The sequence below is a fragment of the Centroberyx gerrardi genome, chromosome 15 (assembly GCF_048128805.1).
Source record: "Centroberyx gerrardi isolate f3 chromosome 15, fCenGer3.hap1.cur.20231027, whole genome shotgun sequence".
In the NCBI taxonomy this organism is placed as follows: Eukaryota; Metazoa; Chordata; class Actinopteri; order Beryciformes; family Berycidae; genus Centroberyx; species Centroberyx gerrardi.
Genome location: NC_136011.1, coordinates 21638301 through 21654309, shown reverse-complemented (window position 1 = coordinate 21654309; position 16009 = coordinate 21638301). Strand labels below are relative to the sequence as shown.

The 16009-nt window shown below is 42.3% G+C and overlaps 1 protein-coding gene across 10 annotated transcripts in view; it reads left to right on the top strand.

Annotated features, from left to right (window-relative positions):
• LOC139912306 (calcium/calmodulin-dependent protein kinase type II subunit gamma-like) overlaps positions 1-16009 on the top strand; it is a 64850-nt gene that overhangs the window by 26978 nt on the left and 21863 nt on the right. For all 10 annotated transcript variants that reach the window (XM_071900068.2, XM_071900066.2, XM_078288789.1 and 7 more), the window contains exons 3-10: positions 192-251; positions 4802-4856; positions 6420-6485; positions 8515-8587; positions 12641-12743; positions 13635-13718; positions 13898-13992; positions 15582-15704. In XM_071900068.2, coding sequence (XP_071756169.1) covers positions 192-251; positions 4802-4856; positions 6420-6485; positions 8515-8587; positions 12641-12743; positions 13635-13718; positions 13898-13992; positions 15582-15704 — 659 coding nt within the window. The remainder of the gene's footprint in view (positions 1-191; positions 252-4801; positions 4857-6419; positions 6486-8514; positions 8588-12640; positions 12744-13634; positions 13719-13897; positions 13993-15581; positions 15705-16009) is intronic.

Sequence of the window (16009 nt, the reverse complement as noted above, 5' to 3'; positions counted from 1 at the left end):
TTTTGTGTTGTGCAGCCCTTGTGTGTGATTGTACACTAGTATTTTCATGTTGGCTTTGCGTGTTTGTGTTGGTCACTCACAGAGTGGGTTTCTGAGAAATCCAAAACCAAACTAGCACAATTGCTTCCCTTCCTGGAACTGACCTTCATGTCCTTCCTGTCTCCCCTCTCTCTGCCTCTTTCTTTCCCCAGATCACCAGAAACTGGAGCGAGAGGCCAGAATCTGCCGTCTGCTCAAACACCCAAACATAGGTGAGTCCTGTTCAGAGCTAACAGAGTAATGGATGGGCCAGATAATTGTCTAATTACACATACACAGTACACATACATGGATTCAAGTTTTCTGTCACTACAATAGATTTCTGTTGTTTGGATTCCAGAAAGACAGTAGACTCTAGAGACCAGTGTAGAAAATGGGGGAGTGGGTCAGTGGCATAGTATAGTGACATACTACACCGTACATGCAGGCAAGTGAAGGCGTCACATTGCTGACCTACAAATCATTTCCCCATTCAAAATACCAAAGATATCCTATTTCGTTTGCGGATTATTCAGGTGGGCAGAACACCTACCTGTCCACACTCCTCTCCAACAAGCCTATTGACATATCTCGCCTTCTACAAAATAGATTCCCAGATTCATTTGTTCTCGTACAGTATATTTTCATGGGGCCAATATGTTTTTGTAGTCTACTGTGCGAGCGAATAGTTTTCATGGTCTTGTCCGGTGATCTTCAGTCCTGATCCTTAGTACCCAGAGTAGCCTACTGCTGGTTTTCTAATCCTACAAGCTAGTAAATTGCATTCACCTTGCCTCCCAGGTGTAAAATATTTCCTGATTAGATGGCTAGAATGAAAGCCAGCAATGCACCGGGTCCTGAGATTGAGAATGAGAACCACTGGTCTAGTCAACTTTTATTTGTTGTCTCCCTCTCCTCCTTTCCCTCGTTCTGAGTCTGAGTTGAATGCTCGGATTTACACTGTGAATGATGGAAGGTCACCGGCATTAGGACGGTCTGTTAAAGATTAAGTGATTGAGCTTTATTGATTGTCATTGCGTTGCATTTAAATGATGATATGAAATTAAAGAGAAGTAAAATAAATCTGTACTGCGGCCTCTATGGTGAACCTGTGGGGTTTCCTAACAGATGTTTCTTAACTGAATCTTCATTAATTAAAAGAATCTATCATCTCTATGTGCTTTTGGTTACTTAAAAGTAGGAACCAGCCTCCAATGACAGTCAACTGCTTTGATAAATTGCATGTGAATGGGGGATGTGTGGCAGGAACATTTTATGATGTGTTTGCAGTTAATCATGGCCCATGGAAATTCCCACACAGTTGAACTCTCAATTCTTGGCGAAATGGAAAGTGTCAAGAGTACGAAAGTTGGTGCAAAACACCGACACTTGTACTTAAATATAAGTGGGAAGCTAGAGAGACCATACTGTTGAAAATGTCTCAGTGAACCTGTCTGTCTGTGAGCTTTTCTGAAAGAGAGAGCTCTGTCCGATAGGGGGCCTCCCACTGCACCAAGAACGCCGGCTGACTGGTGTCGCATCACAGAAATGTCACTTCCTGGAAGGCCAGATGGGGCCGCTGCATTTTTGGTCAGATTGGATTTTTTCTGGTAACGAAAGGGAAACCGGTGTGATTGTGAGCTCTCCAGCCCTCTGCAGTGCCAAGGGGGGCATTGGTAGCACTCAAAAGAGGCAGGACAAAGAGGCAAATGGCCTTTTTCTATTGGAGGAAATTGCCCCATGACTCATTATTACATAGGAAATGGGAGAAATTATGACATTTCTTTTTCTTATATTGAGGATTAATGTTACAGTGCTAAGATCACCGGAGAGGCTTATTGCGGGATTGAAAAATAGAAGGAAACCCACTGGCATATAAAGCCAAACTCACTCACTCTCTCTCTCTCTCTCACTCTCTCTCTCTCTCTCTCCCTAACCTCTGTGTGTTCCTCTTTCTATGTTTCTCTCTCTCTCTCTCTCTAACCTCTGCTGACACGATGGCGGTTTCTCATGCCTGCCTCATGGTTGCCTAGCAACAGGTGAAGGCTTCCACTGTATGTTTGACCGCTGACAGAGAAAAAGAAAAGAGGAGGGGAAAATGGATGTTACAGGAATTTAATCAGACAAATGTGGCGAGTATTGTGGCCCTATTGCTTACAGTTAGTCAGGGAGCTTTACTCTTGCATCAGGAACCAGGGTTATGACCGTAAGCTGCCAGTAAACTGCTAAGTTGTAGTTTTTATTTAGTTTTAGTTCTAGTTTTAGTAGTTATAGTGATAGTTCAGAGCTGGTATTTTGTATGTGTTTGCAGCAGGTATTGTGTAATACAAACAATAAATTGTACATTTTAAATTTCTGTACATGGATCTTTCAAATAGCATTCAGTAAAAATAGCCAAAATTCAGCTTTTTTTTTACCCTGCACATAAACAAAAAGCAAAAAAATACAAATACACTAAAAACATTTCATGTATATGTTTATTGTTTTAGTTAGTTTTACAAGTAGACAAGATAGTTTTAGTTCAGTTTTAGTTTTTCACAGGGTAGTTTTTATTTTTATTTCAGTTTACGACAGTGTTTTTTTAACAACCTAGTTTAGTTTTAGTTTATGATAATAACCTTGGACAGACTTGACAGAAGCGGCGAGGGTGTTAGGCAAATGACATCTCAGCCAGTTACCTGGTATGTTTTGGTTTGGGCCATTTGCATGGTGCAGCTGGCCGCCAGCCAAAGAGCTGAAAAGACAAGAGTCCGCACACCGCCACATGCAAAGTCAGCTGGCCCCACTAACACAATCAGCAGCTCTGTACATGTGTGTGTGTGTGTGTGTGTGTGTATTCACAAATTCTAATGTGTGATGCTGGAATGGTTAATGGCCACTAAAGATATTCCTCCCAATATTCCCAGCACCCCTGCTGTTGTTTTTGTTCAGTGAAGAGATGAGAAAGTATTTTTCCTTTAGATTTTTTTTTTTGCCCATTTGACCTTTTATATGGAGCAAGCGTGAAAGTGCTGTATCAGCCTTTAGCTGCACATATCAGAGGTCTGTCTGCAAGCCTGACGGTCCTCATGTTTGGCAGCCCAGTTGCCCACAAACTCGCTGTTAGAGGCTCACAAAATTGAAGGCCTATCCAATAAATGGTCAAACCGTGTGGGAGGTTTTGTTCAGTCTGTGTAGTAATGGATAGCCAGGCAGAGACAAGGCTTATTGTCCTCGTAAATGTCTATAAACCCTGGTGAATCTCTGTAATATGACTCTCATATATTATAATTACATTTACCATATTGCAAGGTAAAATATGGCTTCTAATATGTGAATGTATCACTGCTACTGTGTGTGTGTGTGTGTGTGTGTGTGTAAGCCAGACAATAGGCAGTGTCCACTTGAGAAAGGGAGGGAAAGAGGAGAATAGCATCATGACACACACACACACACACACACAGATAATAGGTTAGGGATGGTTTCAGTGGTCTCTCTCTTTCTTCTTTCCTCCCTCTCTCTGTCCCACCTGTTCTTTGTCCCCCGAGGGTCGTTCTCCTATTCTTCCTCTCCTTTCTTCCTTTCTTTCCCTCCCTCCGTTGCCCTTTCCTCATACCGGTCTCAGAGGGAAAGCTTGTCAAGTCTTCTTCTCTCCGACTGCAGGAAAGTCTAAAAAGAGGGAGAGAGAAAGTGAGCAAAATAGCACATTTTCAGACCTATTGTAACTCAGGCACTCACACATTCACCCACATTCACAGACTTTTTTTTATTTGAATCCGCCTGTGAAAATCCAGTCGGTAGGCTGCTGGATTCCGAACTCGCGGTTGACTTCTAGAGCTATTAATTAAAAGAGTTTGGTTATTGAAATTTTCAGTGGCCATGTTTGCTCCATCTAGCTCCATGGCCTCATAGACGGACACAGAACATTAGAAAATACAATATAATGATGCTGCTATTGGTTTGAAATGCCAGTTTCTTTGAGGGTTTTTTTGTGCTAAAGGTCATGCAGTCTAAAAAATATGTGTTTGGTCACTTATATAGCTAACAAATTAGAGAGAGTGGATAACGAGTATGGTGAGAACAGAAATTGGTGTATTCAAAAATGGTTTAAGCTGAGACTTTTGTGTTTGTCATGACCATCTGGTGAATTATTTTTACTATTATTATAATTTTTTGGTGTAGCAATCAGCGACAGTTTGCCAGTGCCTGGAACTTCTTCACATTATATATGCTGTTTTATGTCACATAAGCTCCTCTGTTCCTGTCTACAGCAGAGTGCGGCACACGGTATGAAAGAAAGCTCTCCCATGAAGGATGACCTGCTGTTAACCGTTAAACCGTTACCTTGGAGGACCTTGTATCGCTTCAGTGTGTGTGTGTGTGTGTGTGTGTGTGTGTGTGTGTGTGTGTGTGTGTGTGAGAAAGATAATACCATGAGATAAACAGCGTGCTGATTTGTCTAAAATGTGTTTCTTGTGGCTTTCCTCTCACTGGCCTGTGATTAATGACTGTTATTACCACCCCTTCCCCAAACACACACACACACACACACACACACACACACACACACACACACGCTGAAGTAATACAAGGCGCTGCACGGTAACAGTTCACAGCAGGTCATTCTTCAGCCTCAAGTTCCTTTTGAGATGATGGTTAATAGCAGGACTTTTCCACATTGAAGATAATTGACATTTTTAAAGGTTTTTAAAGGTTTCTTACCTCATCAATTTCTATCTGAACTCTGTCTCTCTCTGTCTGTCTGCCTGTGTCTCTCTCTCTCTCTCTCTCTCTCCTTCCCCAGTACGACTCCATGACAGTATCTCAGAGGAAGGCTTCCATTACCTCGTCTTTGACCTGTAAGTACACACACACACACACACACACACACAGACCACAGATGGCTCAGCCTGGATTTATGCTCCAGGACAAATTGCTTCATCTGAAGAAAGTTTTGATTGTTTTCGTTCCTCCTGGCAAACAGAAAGGATATTATTTTCTATGATAGTTACCATTCACATCAATGTAAGCCTCATTGAGTTTGTCAGTGACTGGAACCTCTCTTCATTATGCCCAATTTGCACATGAGAGTACTTGAACTCCCTTTTCACCCCCTTTTTCCTTTTCATACTAGTAAATACTTAAGGCCGAAATATGAGATGAAACCTTTTTAGCTCTGTTCATGGCCTCTCGTATAGTAAAACCTCAACGATCCAAACTCCACAGGCATGCAGGTCGTGTAGTGTAGCAAAGTATTCAAATGACTGAAGTGCACCCACTGGCGCCACCCTCACTTAAAATTGATGCTCTCATGGCCCTTTTGATAAAAGCGTCCATCAAATGGCTGGTTAAATGTCATTTTTTTTAATAACCCAGGTCAAACATGTATTTGAAAGAAAATTTCACACAATTACTAGTAGAATATCACATTGCGGCGTATTTGTTCATGGTATACTGTAGCTTGACATTTATGTGTCCCGCGTTGGAACCTGATTGCAGTCAATAGGGTCAGGTTGTGTTGGGTAGAATTTCTCACATAATAGGCCCTTTTCACATCGTCATGGTAACAGCTTCCATGCTGAGAAACCGGTGCATTACAACTTCCTGTGGCAAGTTTCTTTTTGCGACTTATTGACAAACCAATCCAACAAAAACAACAAAATTGTAATGGTTACTAGCACTAGATACATAATGTAACAAATTAAAACTTTTGGGCAGGTTGTGGAGCGTTTAGTGAAGGCTATAGCTGGCAGCAGGAAATTGTAATGCACCGGTTTCTCAATGCAGAAGCATTGAGAAACAGAATGTGAAAAGGGCCTATTTGGGTTTGGGTACAGGTTAAAAAATATTGATAAAGAAATATTGTTCACATTTTCAGGTGGAAACCTTTTAGTTAAACAGTCAGTGTGAAAGTCATTCTCCTAGAGGCTGGGATTTACTTATCAGTGACCAGTCAAGTGGTCTCTTAAAGTGTTAATAAGAACACACACGCACACGCAAACCCAGAATGTGTATGGGCTATAGGGAACGACATGTCACCACTACTATTCTAAACTTTTATCCTATCCAGAAAACCTTCACCCTTTACCTGTTAACCCCTTAAGTCTGATCAAAAGACCTAAAACAAGGAGGTTTTTAAAGTTTTTGTCATTGCACACATTTTTCCTGCAATACTTCAGAAATGCCAATGTAAGTGAGATACCATCTGGATCATTCATTTATTTCCATTTGTGCAAGAGTTCTTCATTTTTCTCAAGTTTGTCCAAAAGTAAACAAGAAATATAACACTTTGTCTCTGCTTTGTCTGTGTGTTTGTCTACTTGTGTGTGTGTGTGTGTGTGTGTGTGTGTGTGTGTGTGTGTGTGTGTGTGTGTGTGTGTGTGTGTGTGTGTGTGCGTGTGTGTGTGTCTGCCTGTCCACAGTGTCACTGGAGGAGAGCTGTTTGAAGACATTGTTGCTAGAGAGTATTACAGCGAGGCTGATGCCAGGTACAGTACCGATAATGTGTTTTTTACCTCTCACCAATGTATGTGTGTTTTATACACGGGACCGGGAGATATGTGTGTTTTTCTAAGGCTGTGGTTCTCAAAGTGGGTTCCGGGGACCCCCAGAGGTCCTTGAGGAGGTCCCCAGCAAAATGAAGAATAGTTTAATTCCACTATAATTTAATTCACAAGAAATTATCCCAATTAGAGAATATGAGAATGATTATTCTCATCATCGGTTTCACTCTCACCCCTATTATCTCCCCACATGAAAAGTAGACTATAATTCAATTCTAAAATCAGCAAGAAGAAAGACAATCTTTTCATATGGGGTCACTGGGACTAAATCTTATTAAACGGGGGTCCGGGGCCCTAATGTGGGTCTATTTAGGGGTCCGTAACATGAAAATGTTTGAGAACCCCTGTTCTAAGGGACCAGTCCACTACTCTGTGTGTGTGTGTGTGTGTGTGTGTGTGTGTGTGTGTGTGTGTGTGTGTGTATGTGTGTGTGGCCTTGGTGACTGTGCCTGAGAGAAAAAAGGAGGGAGGGAGGGAGAGATATTGGGTGAAAAGCATGGGAGACAGGGAAAGAGCGAGGATGTGATAGGGTGCAAAATGCTGTGTGTGTGGGTGTGTGTGTGGGTGTGTGTGTGGGTGTGTGTGTGGGTGGGTGGGTGGGTGGGGGGGTGAGAGTGAGGAGAGAGTGAGGAGAGCAGAAAGGTAGATTGGACTGTGTGAGCTGGAAAGAGAGGGAGGAGGGAGAGAAAATGGGGGCCAGTGAAATGTTGAAATGAGATTGAGGTGTGTGTGTGTGTGTGTGTTGGGGTATAGGGTGAGGTGGAGGGGAGGGGGGTTGGGGCAGAATGGAATGTGGAGACCAAATTTAGCCTAATTTGGACACAAAGCCAAGAGCTTTCCTGATTCTTCCTTTAAAGAAAGCGAGACACTCTACCACTCCCCTAAGCCTCTCTGTCTCTCTCTCTCTCTCTCTCTCTCTTTCAATACTCCTTCCATCTCCTCCTATTGCTAACCCTGACTGCACCTATACTAACTTCAAGCTAAACTTGATTTAAAAATAATTTTAACTGCGCATCAGACTGACTTTTTCTTTACAAGGCTGTGGATCCGCTAGCTTTGGACGGGCTGAGATAACACACACACACACACACACACACACACTCATCCTGACCACCCTTTCCTCCCACACATTCATCCACCTACAAATGCAGCCAACTTTTCTCCCACGTGCGCCACCCGTCCACCAGATCCACCGTACCAACAACCTGTCCTCCTCTAGAGCCATAGATAGTCATTGGTCAGCCATGTTGGCTCCACATTGCTGCTCCATGTCTATTGCTATGAACCCAGTGATTGCATGCCAGCTAATCTTTAAAATTAGCATTTTTTAAATTGACCAATGTTTTGGTCTGGAAAAGATCTGGCTGCTGTCTACTGGCGCATAGCAACAAGATGTGCACCAGCAGGATCTCCTGGTCTGTTTTTCAACTTTCTTTGACTTCCTTTTACTTCTTCCTGCTCTCTCGTTCACGGTCGCTCTGCTGATTCACCTTCTTTCTTTGTCTGTGTTCCTTCTCGTTCTGTCTCTCCCTTCCTCTTTCTGTCTGTCTCAAAATGTGTCTCTCTCTCTCCCCAGTTCTTCTTAGTTCTTCTCAAAGTTGAGCCAGTTGGGCAGAGTTGAGCACAAGTTGGCTTGTATCCATATCTGTTGGATTTCAGAGTGTTTCATATTAACTTTACTGTTCAAGTCTTATGAATTCAGTGGGAACCTGAAACTGCAGTGCTGTCCATTGCCTCATATTTGGCCACAAATAGTTTCCTCTAAGTCACTGATGTTTGGAAATGTACATGGTGGAACAGTGTTAAGGTCATTAATTGGAGTTTGAAATGTCTTAAATGTTTGAAAATCGTTACATAACAGTTTTTCTTTTATGTATATCACATTGTCAGCTAATGACTGTGGATTGACAGATGTGCCTCCCCTCTGTCCCTCATCCTTCTCTGTCTCCTCCAGCCAATGCATCAATCAGATCTTGGAGAGTGTCAGTCACATCCACCAACATGACATTGTGCACAGGGACCTCAAGGTGAGTCATCGTAACCACGGCAACCAAACACCCGGTGGCCAACGTCACAGGACCTCCCATCCCATCCACCTGACACACACGCACGCACACAATACGGAAACTTGTACATATAATCCACAAAAATCTCCGTACTTTTGTTCCGCCTGTGCATTGTTTTGAGAGTTAAGATGAAAAGGGATGCACGGAGACACACGATAACGTCATAGGCGTCCACGCACACACACACACACATACACACACACACACACACACACTCACACAGACGTCATGATGTGACGGTGGGAACAAATTATGGGGATGAGCCTCAGAGAAGTGTCTCAGGTGATTATCATCCCTCCTCTCTCTGTCTCTCTCACCTGCTTTCTGTCTCTCCTCCCCCTCTCTCTATCTCCATCTCCCTCTATATTTATATCTTACCCCCCCCTCCCTCTTTCTCATCTCTCCTTCTCTCTCTTCTTCTTCCTCCTCCTCTCTTTCTCCACCCACCCCCCCACCCTCCCTTCCCCTCCCCTCCCTCCCTCCCGCCCTCCCTGGGAGTGACGAAAGCAGACTGGCTGCTATTAATAGCGGGTCGGTGGGTGAGATGACGGCTGGCAACGATTTCCCTAACAGCAGGATTGTTCACCTCTAGCAGACACCACAGCACTTTGACCTCCGCAATTATTTCATTTATTTTTTCCCTCCCGATCGTATGATGAATCGAGGCGGGAAAGTGAGATGTGAGAGTATAGCTGGAGCTGGGATTCAAACCCCCGGGGAATTGTAGTTCGGGAAGCACCACTTTTTTTTTAACTGCCAACATTGAGTTCAGAGTACTAAACTTTTAAGAGTTGCCATATAATGTGCAACAATCGATCTATTACTTTTACGCGAGAGTGTACGAGAGAGAGTGGACAAACATTATTGAGAAATGCAGTGCATCCATCTTTGTGTGAGAGTGGCACAAAATCAACTGCTTTTCATTGATTTTTAACGTGTTACATGTGGGCCTTGGACTCAAACTATCTTGGAGAGTGAAGAGTTTTAGAAAGAGAGAACAGATAATGAGAATTGATGAGGGCAGAGGACAGAAATAAATCCACTTTATACAGTGGTAGCTATTGCACAATTCTCGTGCTCTTCGTGCGTTCATCCTGCATCCATGCTGCACTAGTACTGCAGACAATTCTGTCTCAAATGTATTACTGTAATACTGTAGAACTAAATTAATATATTTGGAATCAAAACAACTAGTTACCAGGCCATTCCTTGTACCACCAGACAGCTGAAAAGAGAGCAAAATCTGTTTTTCCCCCCAATTATCTAATAATCTTGGGGATAGAGCAAAGGTCCAGCAGTTTTCCAGCAAGCATGCAGCCAAAAGTGGGACTACTGCAATGGCTGCATCTGTATGGGAGACATAAAAATAATGGTGCGAAGTATGTTATGGAGAGGTGTGACCTCACACACACACACACCACATTTTTGCCTTTCTGTCATCTTGGGAGGGCCAGTGGCTGAAGAGAAAACAAGAACCAGAGAGAGAGAGAGAGAGAGAGAGAGAGAGAGACGGGCAGAGTGCTGTTGGCTGGTGGCAGGCTGGGTTGCCATGGTAACTGTGGGGTGAGGTCACCCGGCTGCTGCAGCGCCAGCGTAGGGACTCATTATGCCACCTCCCATCTATCTATCTCTATCTGTCTCTCTCTCTATCTGTTTCACTTTGTATCTCTTTCTCTCTCTCTCTCTCTCTTGCTCCCTCTGTCTCTTTCTCTCCTTTAACTCCAGCTCTCTGTCCCTCCACAATTTCCCCCTTTTTTTTCTCTCTTACCCTTTCTCTCAGCTCTCCCTGATGGCAAAAGATGGTTTGAGGAAGGAGGGAGGGATGGATGGATAGATGGAGAGAGAGAGAGAGAGAGAGAGAGAGAGAGAAACCAGACATGGAGCACAAAGAGACTTGGTACAAGTGTCAGACATCCATCCATCTGTCCATTGCAGCATACATCAAAGCCGTTGAGGCCACAAGGGCAGCTAACCACTGCAATGATTCTTGCCCTCAAGACACACACACACACACACACACACACACACACACACACACGCTCTCTCTCTCTCACAGTTCTGTATTCTTGCATTCTCTCCGGAAGTCTAACAAGCATCAGGCCCGTCAATTGGGACCGTAGGCTTTGTAGGTTGTAGGGTTGCCCCATTTTTAGAGAAAAACCACGCAACCCCCGTTTTGTTACTAAGAGAAACCCCAAGAGTTTTAATGAACAAGCCTTTATCCATGACAACAAATCTCTGAGACGGAATTGGCACTAAGCTTCTTTGTAAGTACTTTTAACTCTTTGGTTGATAAACACGCTCACTTCAAAAAGTTCAGAATAAAAGACAGATTTAATCCTTGGTTCCTTTACAAATTATTAATGCTTTTTGTCAGTCAAGAAATAAAGCTTGCATACTGGCTATTGAACCCCTCTCATTGGCTTGCCTTCAGGCAGCATAGACATAAATGTATCTCCTCTTTGAGGAAATCCAAATCAGAATATTACATTAACTCAATCACTATCTCTTATTCTAACCCAGTGAAGTTTTGGAACACAGTAAATTCCACTAAAAATAAAGCATTGCCTCTTTTTTCTGCTCATGTAAACTCGGATGATTGTTTAACAACCGAGCAAGCTGCGATAGACTCTGCCTTTTTAATAGGCATTTTATTGCTGCCGGCCATCTCTTTGATGAGGTATACAATGATAAACTCTCTGATAATTCTGATGATTCTCTTTGACTACCACTTCACATGGTAGTCAATTAGGGCTGAACAATTAATTGAAATATTATCTAAATCGCAATATGGCCAAGTGCAATATCCAAATCGCAGAAGCTGCAATTTTTTGATAAAGGTAAAATATGTGAAAAAACACCATTATAAATGAAGTACTGTAGTGCTGCAGAGATGCCCTGGCCTACAAATCTTGTTCTCCAGATGTAAAAAAAACATGTTTCTTTGGTACAGACCAATTGTGATGCAAAAATGATCATTCACACTAATCGTGAATCATATCGCAATCGTAATATCTGTCAAAATAATCGCAATATGATTTTTTTTTTTACCATATCGTGCAGCCCTATATATCAATAATGCTTCCCACTTTTTCCCTTTACATCTTCAGGTTTTGAATACACTTATTGCCATTGACTCGAAGGAATCAACTGGGGAGGATCACTTAGATCCATTTTTTGTTAAACTCGCTGCTCCTTTGATAATGAAGCAGATATTTCCATTTTTTCAGGAGTAATTTCCCAAGTGTGGAAAGCTGCTCATGTACTCCCAATGCATAACAGAGGAGATTCTAGTGATCTTAGTAGTTAAATTAAAATGCTCATAGATAGATAGATAGATAGATAGATAGATAGATAGATAGATAGATAGATAGATAGATAGATAGATAGATAGAATAAGACAACTGTTCAGCTGTTATGGTGTTAGTTGAATTTCAACAAGTTGTGTCCAGGAAAATGCATAATCCTCTCTCTGGCCTCACAGGATGCATCACTATGTACTGGTCTTTCGCAAGCACTGACTTCCAAAGACCTCATTTTGGGTGATTGAGTGATTCGGAGGACAGTGGTGAAATGCTGTGTTAAATCCTGTGACAGCTGACTGAGAATTTCTTTCATTTTGGGGAAAGCCTTTGTAGCCTGCTTGACCAAACCATGCCTCATTACTACCGTAGATGTCATCTTGCTCCTGCAGCCCGTCCAGTCATGCAGACAGATTGGACATTTCTTGCAGGGGGGGTACATGCTCATCACTTTTGCCCTCGATAAGATGACTTTTTATGTTGTTAACTCATGGGAGACTCTGTTAACTGTGCTATGATTTAGCTTGTACCATACTAAACTTCACAAAGTTCACCCCAGCTTAAATTCAATAACTTTTTCTTATTTAATGATTGTTGATTGCAGCGTTTTATGCCTGTAGGACCCCACTGTGAATATATTCTGTGCTCATCAACTGTATTTGGGGGTGTTTGCATGTGTGCGTGTGTGTGTGTGTGTGTGTGTGTGTTGCAGCCAGAGAACCTGCTCTTGGCCAGTAAGATGAAGGGAGCAGCAGTGAAGCTTGCAGACTTCGGCCTGGCCATTGAGGTGCAGGGGGACCAACAGGCATGGTTTGGTAAGAGATCACACTCCACTAGCTAGCTGTACTTTTCTCCTCCCACTCAGTATATTCACTCAGCAGCAGTAAGGCACCTCACTGAGCACAAAAACCATCATCGCTGCTTGAGAAAATGAGAAAGTAGTACTACAGTAGTGATGCATGGAGCTTGTATTTGAGGAGCAATGCTAGAGTTTTTCCAGAACTGGCACTCTATTGTATTGTTTGTCATATGTTTGGTTGTCAGCTTGCATAAAATCCACTCACAAATGTAGGTCTTTGTAAAAACATATTTAGTTTGCCTGCAGTGCAAGTTATGCATCAGCAAAATCTCTCCTCTAGGAAATAAGTTATGTATCAACTAAATATATCCTACGGGAAACACTGAAGTTTCTGTACCCCTGCTTCAAAAGAACTATCAGTGACAATTTGATGTGTGTGTGGGATCTAACAACAACCTTCACTTGAAAAATGATTGCATTTCAAACAACTTTTGTGTTATTTCATGTTATTTGAGGTTATATTTAGGTGTTATTGATGCAGTTTTTATTTTTGCTTTTTCCCCATTTATGATTCATCAGTCATTTAGTATCATTTTAGAATTTTACATTCATAACAGTGATACTTGAGATGGCACATAACCACACATGCACACTGAACAATGTTGGTGAGGTTGCAGGCTTTGGAAAAATGTAAGATTTCTATGCATTGTACAGCGATCAGTGAGGAAATGTGTGAACCTACGAAATGGTTTCTTTATAGGTGCAACCATTTTCACAGAGGTCAAGCAACATTTCCCAGGTTTTGGTGAATGCTGACTTCACCTGCAGTTTATGTCTGCAAATTTTGGCTAAACTGAGGCACTGTGTGTGTGTGTGTGTGTGTGTGTGTGTGTGTGTGTTTTCACAGGTTTCGCAGGCACTCCAGGCTACCTGTCCCCAGAGGTGTTGAGAAAGGACCCGTACGGAAAGCCAGTGGACATATGGGCTTGTGGTCAGTTAGTCAGGCTATCATCTTTTGTGTGTGTGTACTGTTGCACACATGTTTATAAATATTCACACTTGAAGATAACACTTTTGAAAATACATTTTGAGGATATACTTATGTCCTCATGTACTTATGTATACCCTTTGCATAGGCGCATATGTTTTTGTGGTGTGTGTGTGTGTCAGGTGTGATCCTGTACATCTTGTTGGTGGGCTACCCGCCCTTCTGGGATGAGGACCAACACAAACTGTACCAACAAATCAAGGCTGGCGCCTACGATGTGAGTATCTCTCCCCCTCTCTCTCTCTCTCTCATATTCTCATATTTACCTCTCTCTCCATCTGTGTGTGTGAGTGTCGTCTGTGCGTGCGCTTGTTTGTGTGTTTCTGTTTGTTTTTTTGTGCGCAGCAGTGAAATGCAATTGAGTTTGCCTGGCAAGAGCTTGTTGCATATGAACTGGAATGAGAGAAAGTGGCAAAGACTGAGACAGACAGAGAGACAGAGGGAGTGAGGAGAAACATGACCGTGGAGAATGCTCCTCAATAGTCACTGTCTGCTGTCCTTGGTAGGCTGTGTGAGTAAAAGCCAAAACACAGAGAGTGTCACTGATAAAATGGTCCCAATGTGTCAGTGGCTGACAGTCAGGAGAAGTTTGAGGTAGTCTGCCTCAGTTCGGCTCCTTAGGTGAGAGTTGCCAAGTCCTGAGTCGCACAAAATTAAAACAAAAGTTCTCCACTGGTAAACCAATATTATTTATGTAAATGGGGGGAAAAAAAGTATAGGGCCTCGAGATGAGCCCTGCGGGACACCTTTGTTGAAAACTCAATTCAAGTCCTGTCAAATAACATACACTGAGTTCTGTCATGCAAGTGATTTTGAAATTTAATTTCAGTTTTTAATTGCTTGCTACTTTATATTGCATAATTCTCATCTTAAGCGCCGCAGAAGAAAGTGATGCACTCTGTGAGAGCAATAGGCTTATTTATCAGATCTTGTCATATTCCTTTGGGAGATTGGAATTTATTACCCGTATTAATTTCCATAATTGGAAGCAACCACATCTAATGAATGTGCATAATATGAGCATAGATATGGAGTGACTGTGACAAGCGCCTGTAATAATGTGCACTTCTTGAATATCATCAGTATCATGCAAATACCTTGAAACTCTAATTTTGTCTTTGTTTTTATTTTTTGCAGTAATTGACAACTGACAGTCTCATGTTTGAAGAAAATGTTTTGTGACAGAATACTTTTTTTTTAATATTAAACAAGACTTGTGCTAGCACTTTCTAGGTGCTCAGGTGGAGGGATGGGGTGGGGGCTGAGGTTGTTAGTACCTATCTGTTAACACCAAAGTGCCATGGTAACACAGTGCTGTTGTAGCTATCGCTGAACAAAATATTGAATTCATGTGTTGACGTACCACAGTATTTAGAAAGTCACCAAGGTATTTCCTCAGCACACCAACATACACTCACTGGCCAAAATGAATGCAACACCAGTTTTCCATAAAACATAAAAGAGCTGTCACATGTTTGTTAAGCAAAACCTGCACCAGCAATATTATTACCAGTCAATTATGATTCATTTTAATGCTCATCAAAAAACTGATCCATAATCTAAAAGTTGCACAGTCTTGTAGAAAGTCACAAAACAGCGGAGATAATCAGATTAAGAACAAGGGTTTTGCACGTTTTCCTTAACAAACATGTGACAGCTTTTTTATGTTTTATGGAAAACTGGTGTTCTTGTGAGTGCAGAGCTGGCATAATGAAAACACATATACACAAACACACATATGCAATGTAAGACCCATTCCTAACCCTTGCTCCTCTTTGTCCATCTCTCCTCCGTTCTCTGTCTCAGTTTCCGTCTCCAGAGTGGGACACTGTGACCCCCGAGGCCAAGAATCTGATCAACCAGATGCTGACTATCAACCCTGCCAAAAGGATCACTGCCGACCAGGCCCTCAAACACCCCTGGGTCTGCGTAAGTCACCCCCACCTCTCTCTCACTCACTCACACACACACACACACACACACACACACACACACACACACACACACCACCCGCCCATACACTGTCTGTGTGGTCGATTTCTTGAGTTTTCACCCCGAGAATAATTATTTCTCAGCATGCAAATAATTTTCTAGGGCACTTGTACCAGCTAATCAACAAATTTTGTCATGTTTTTTTTTTACTACCAACCTCCTACCTTACAGTATCTTATTTAGGCAGTCACACATTGCCGGGATTTGGGAATACTTTGGCAGCACAACGTGGCCAATAACTC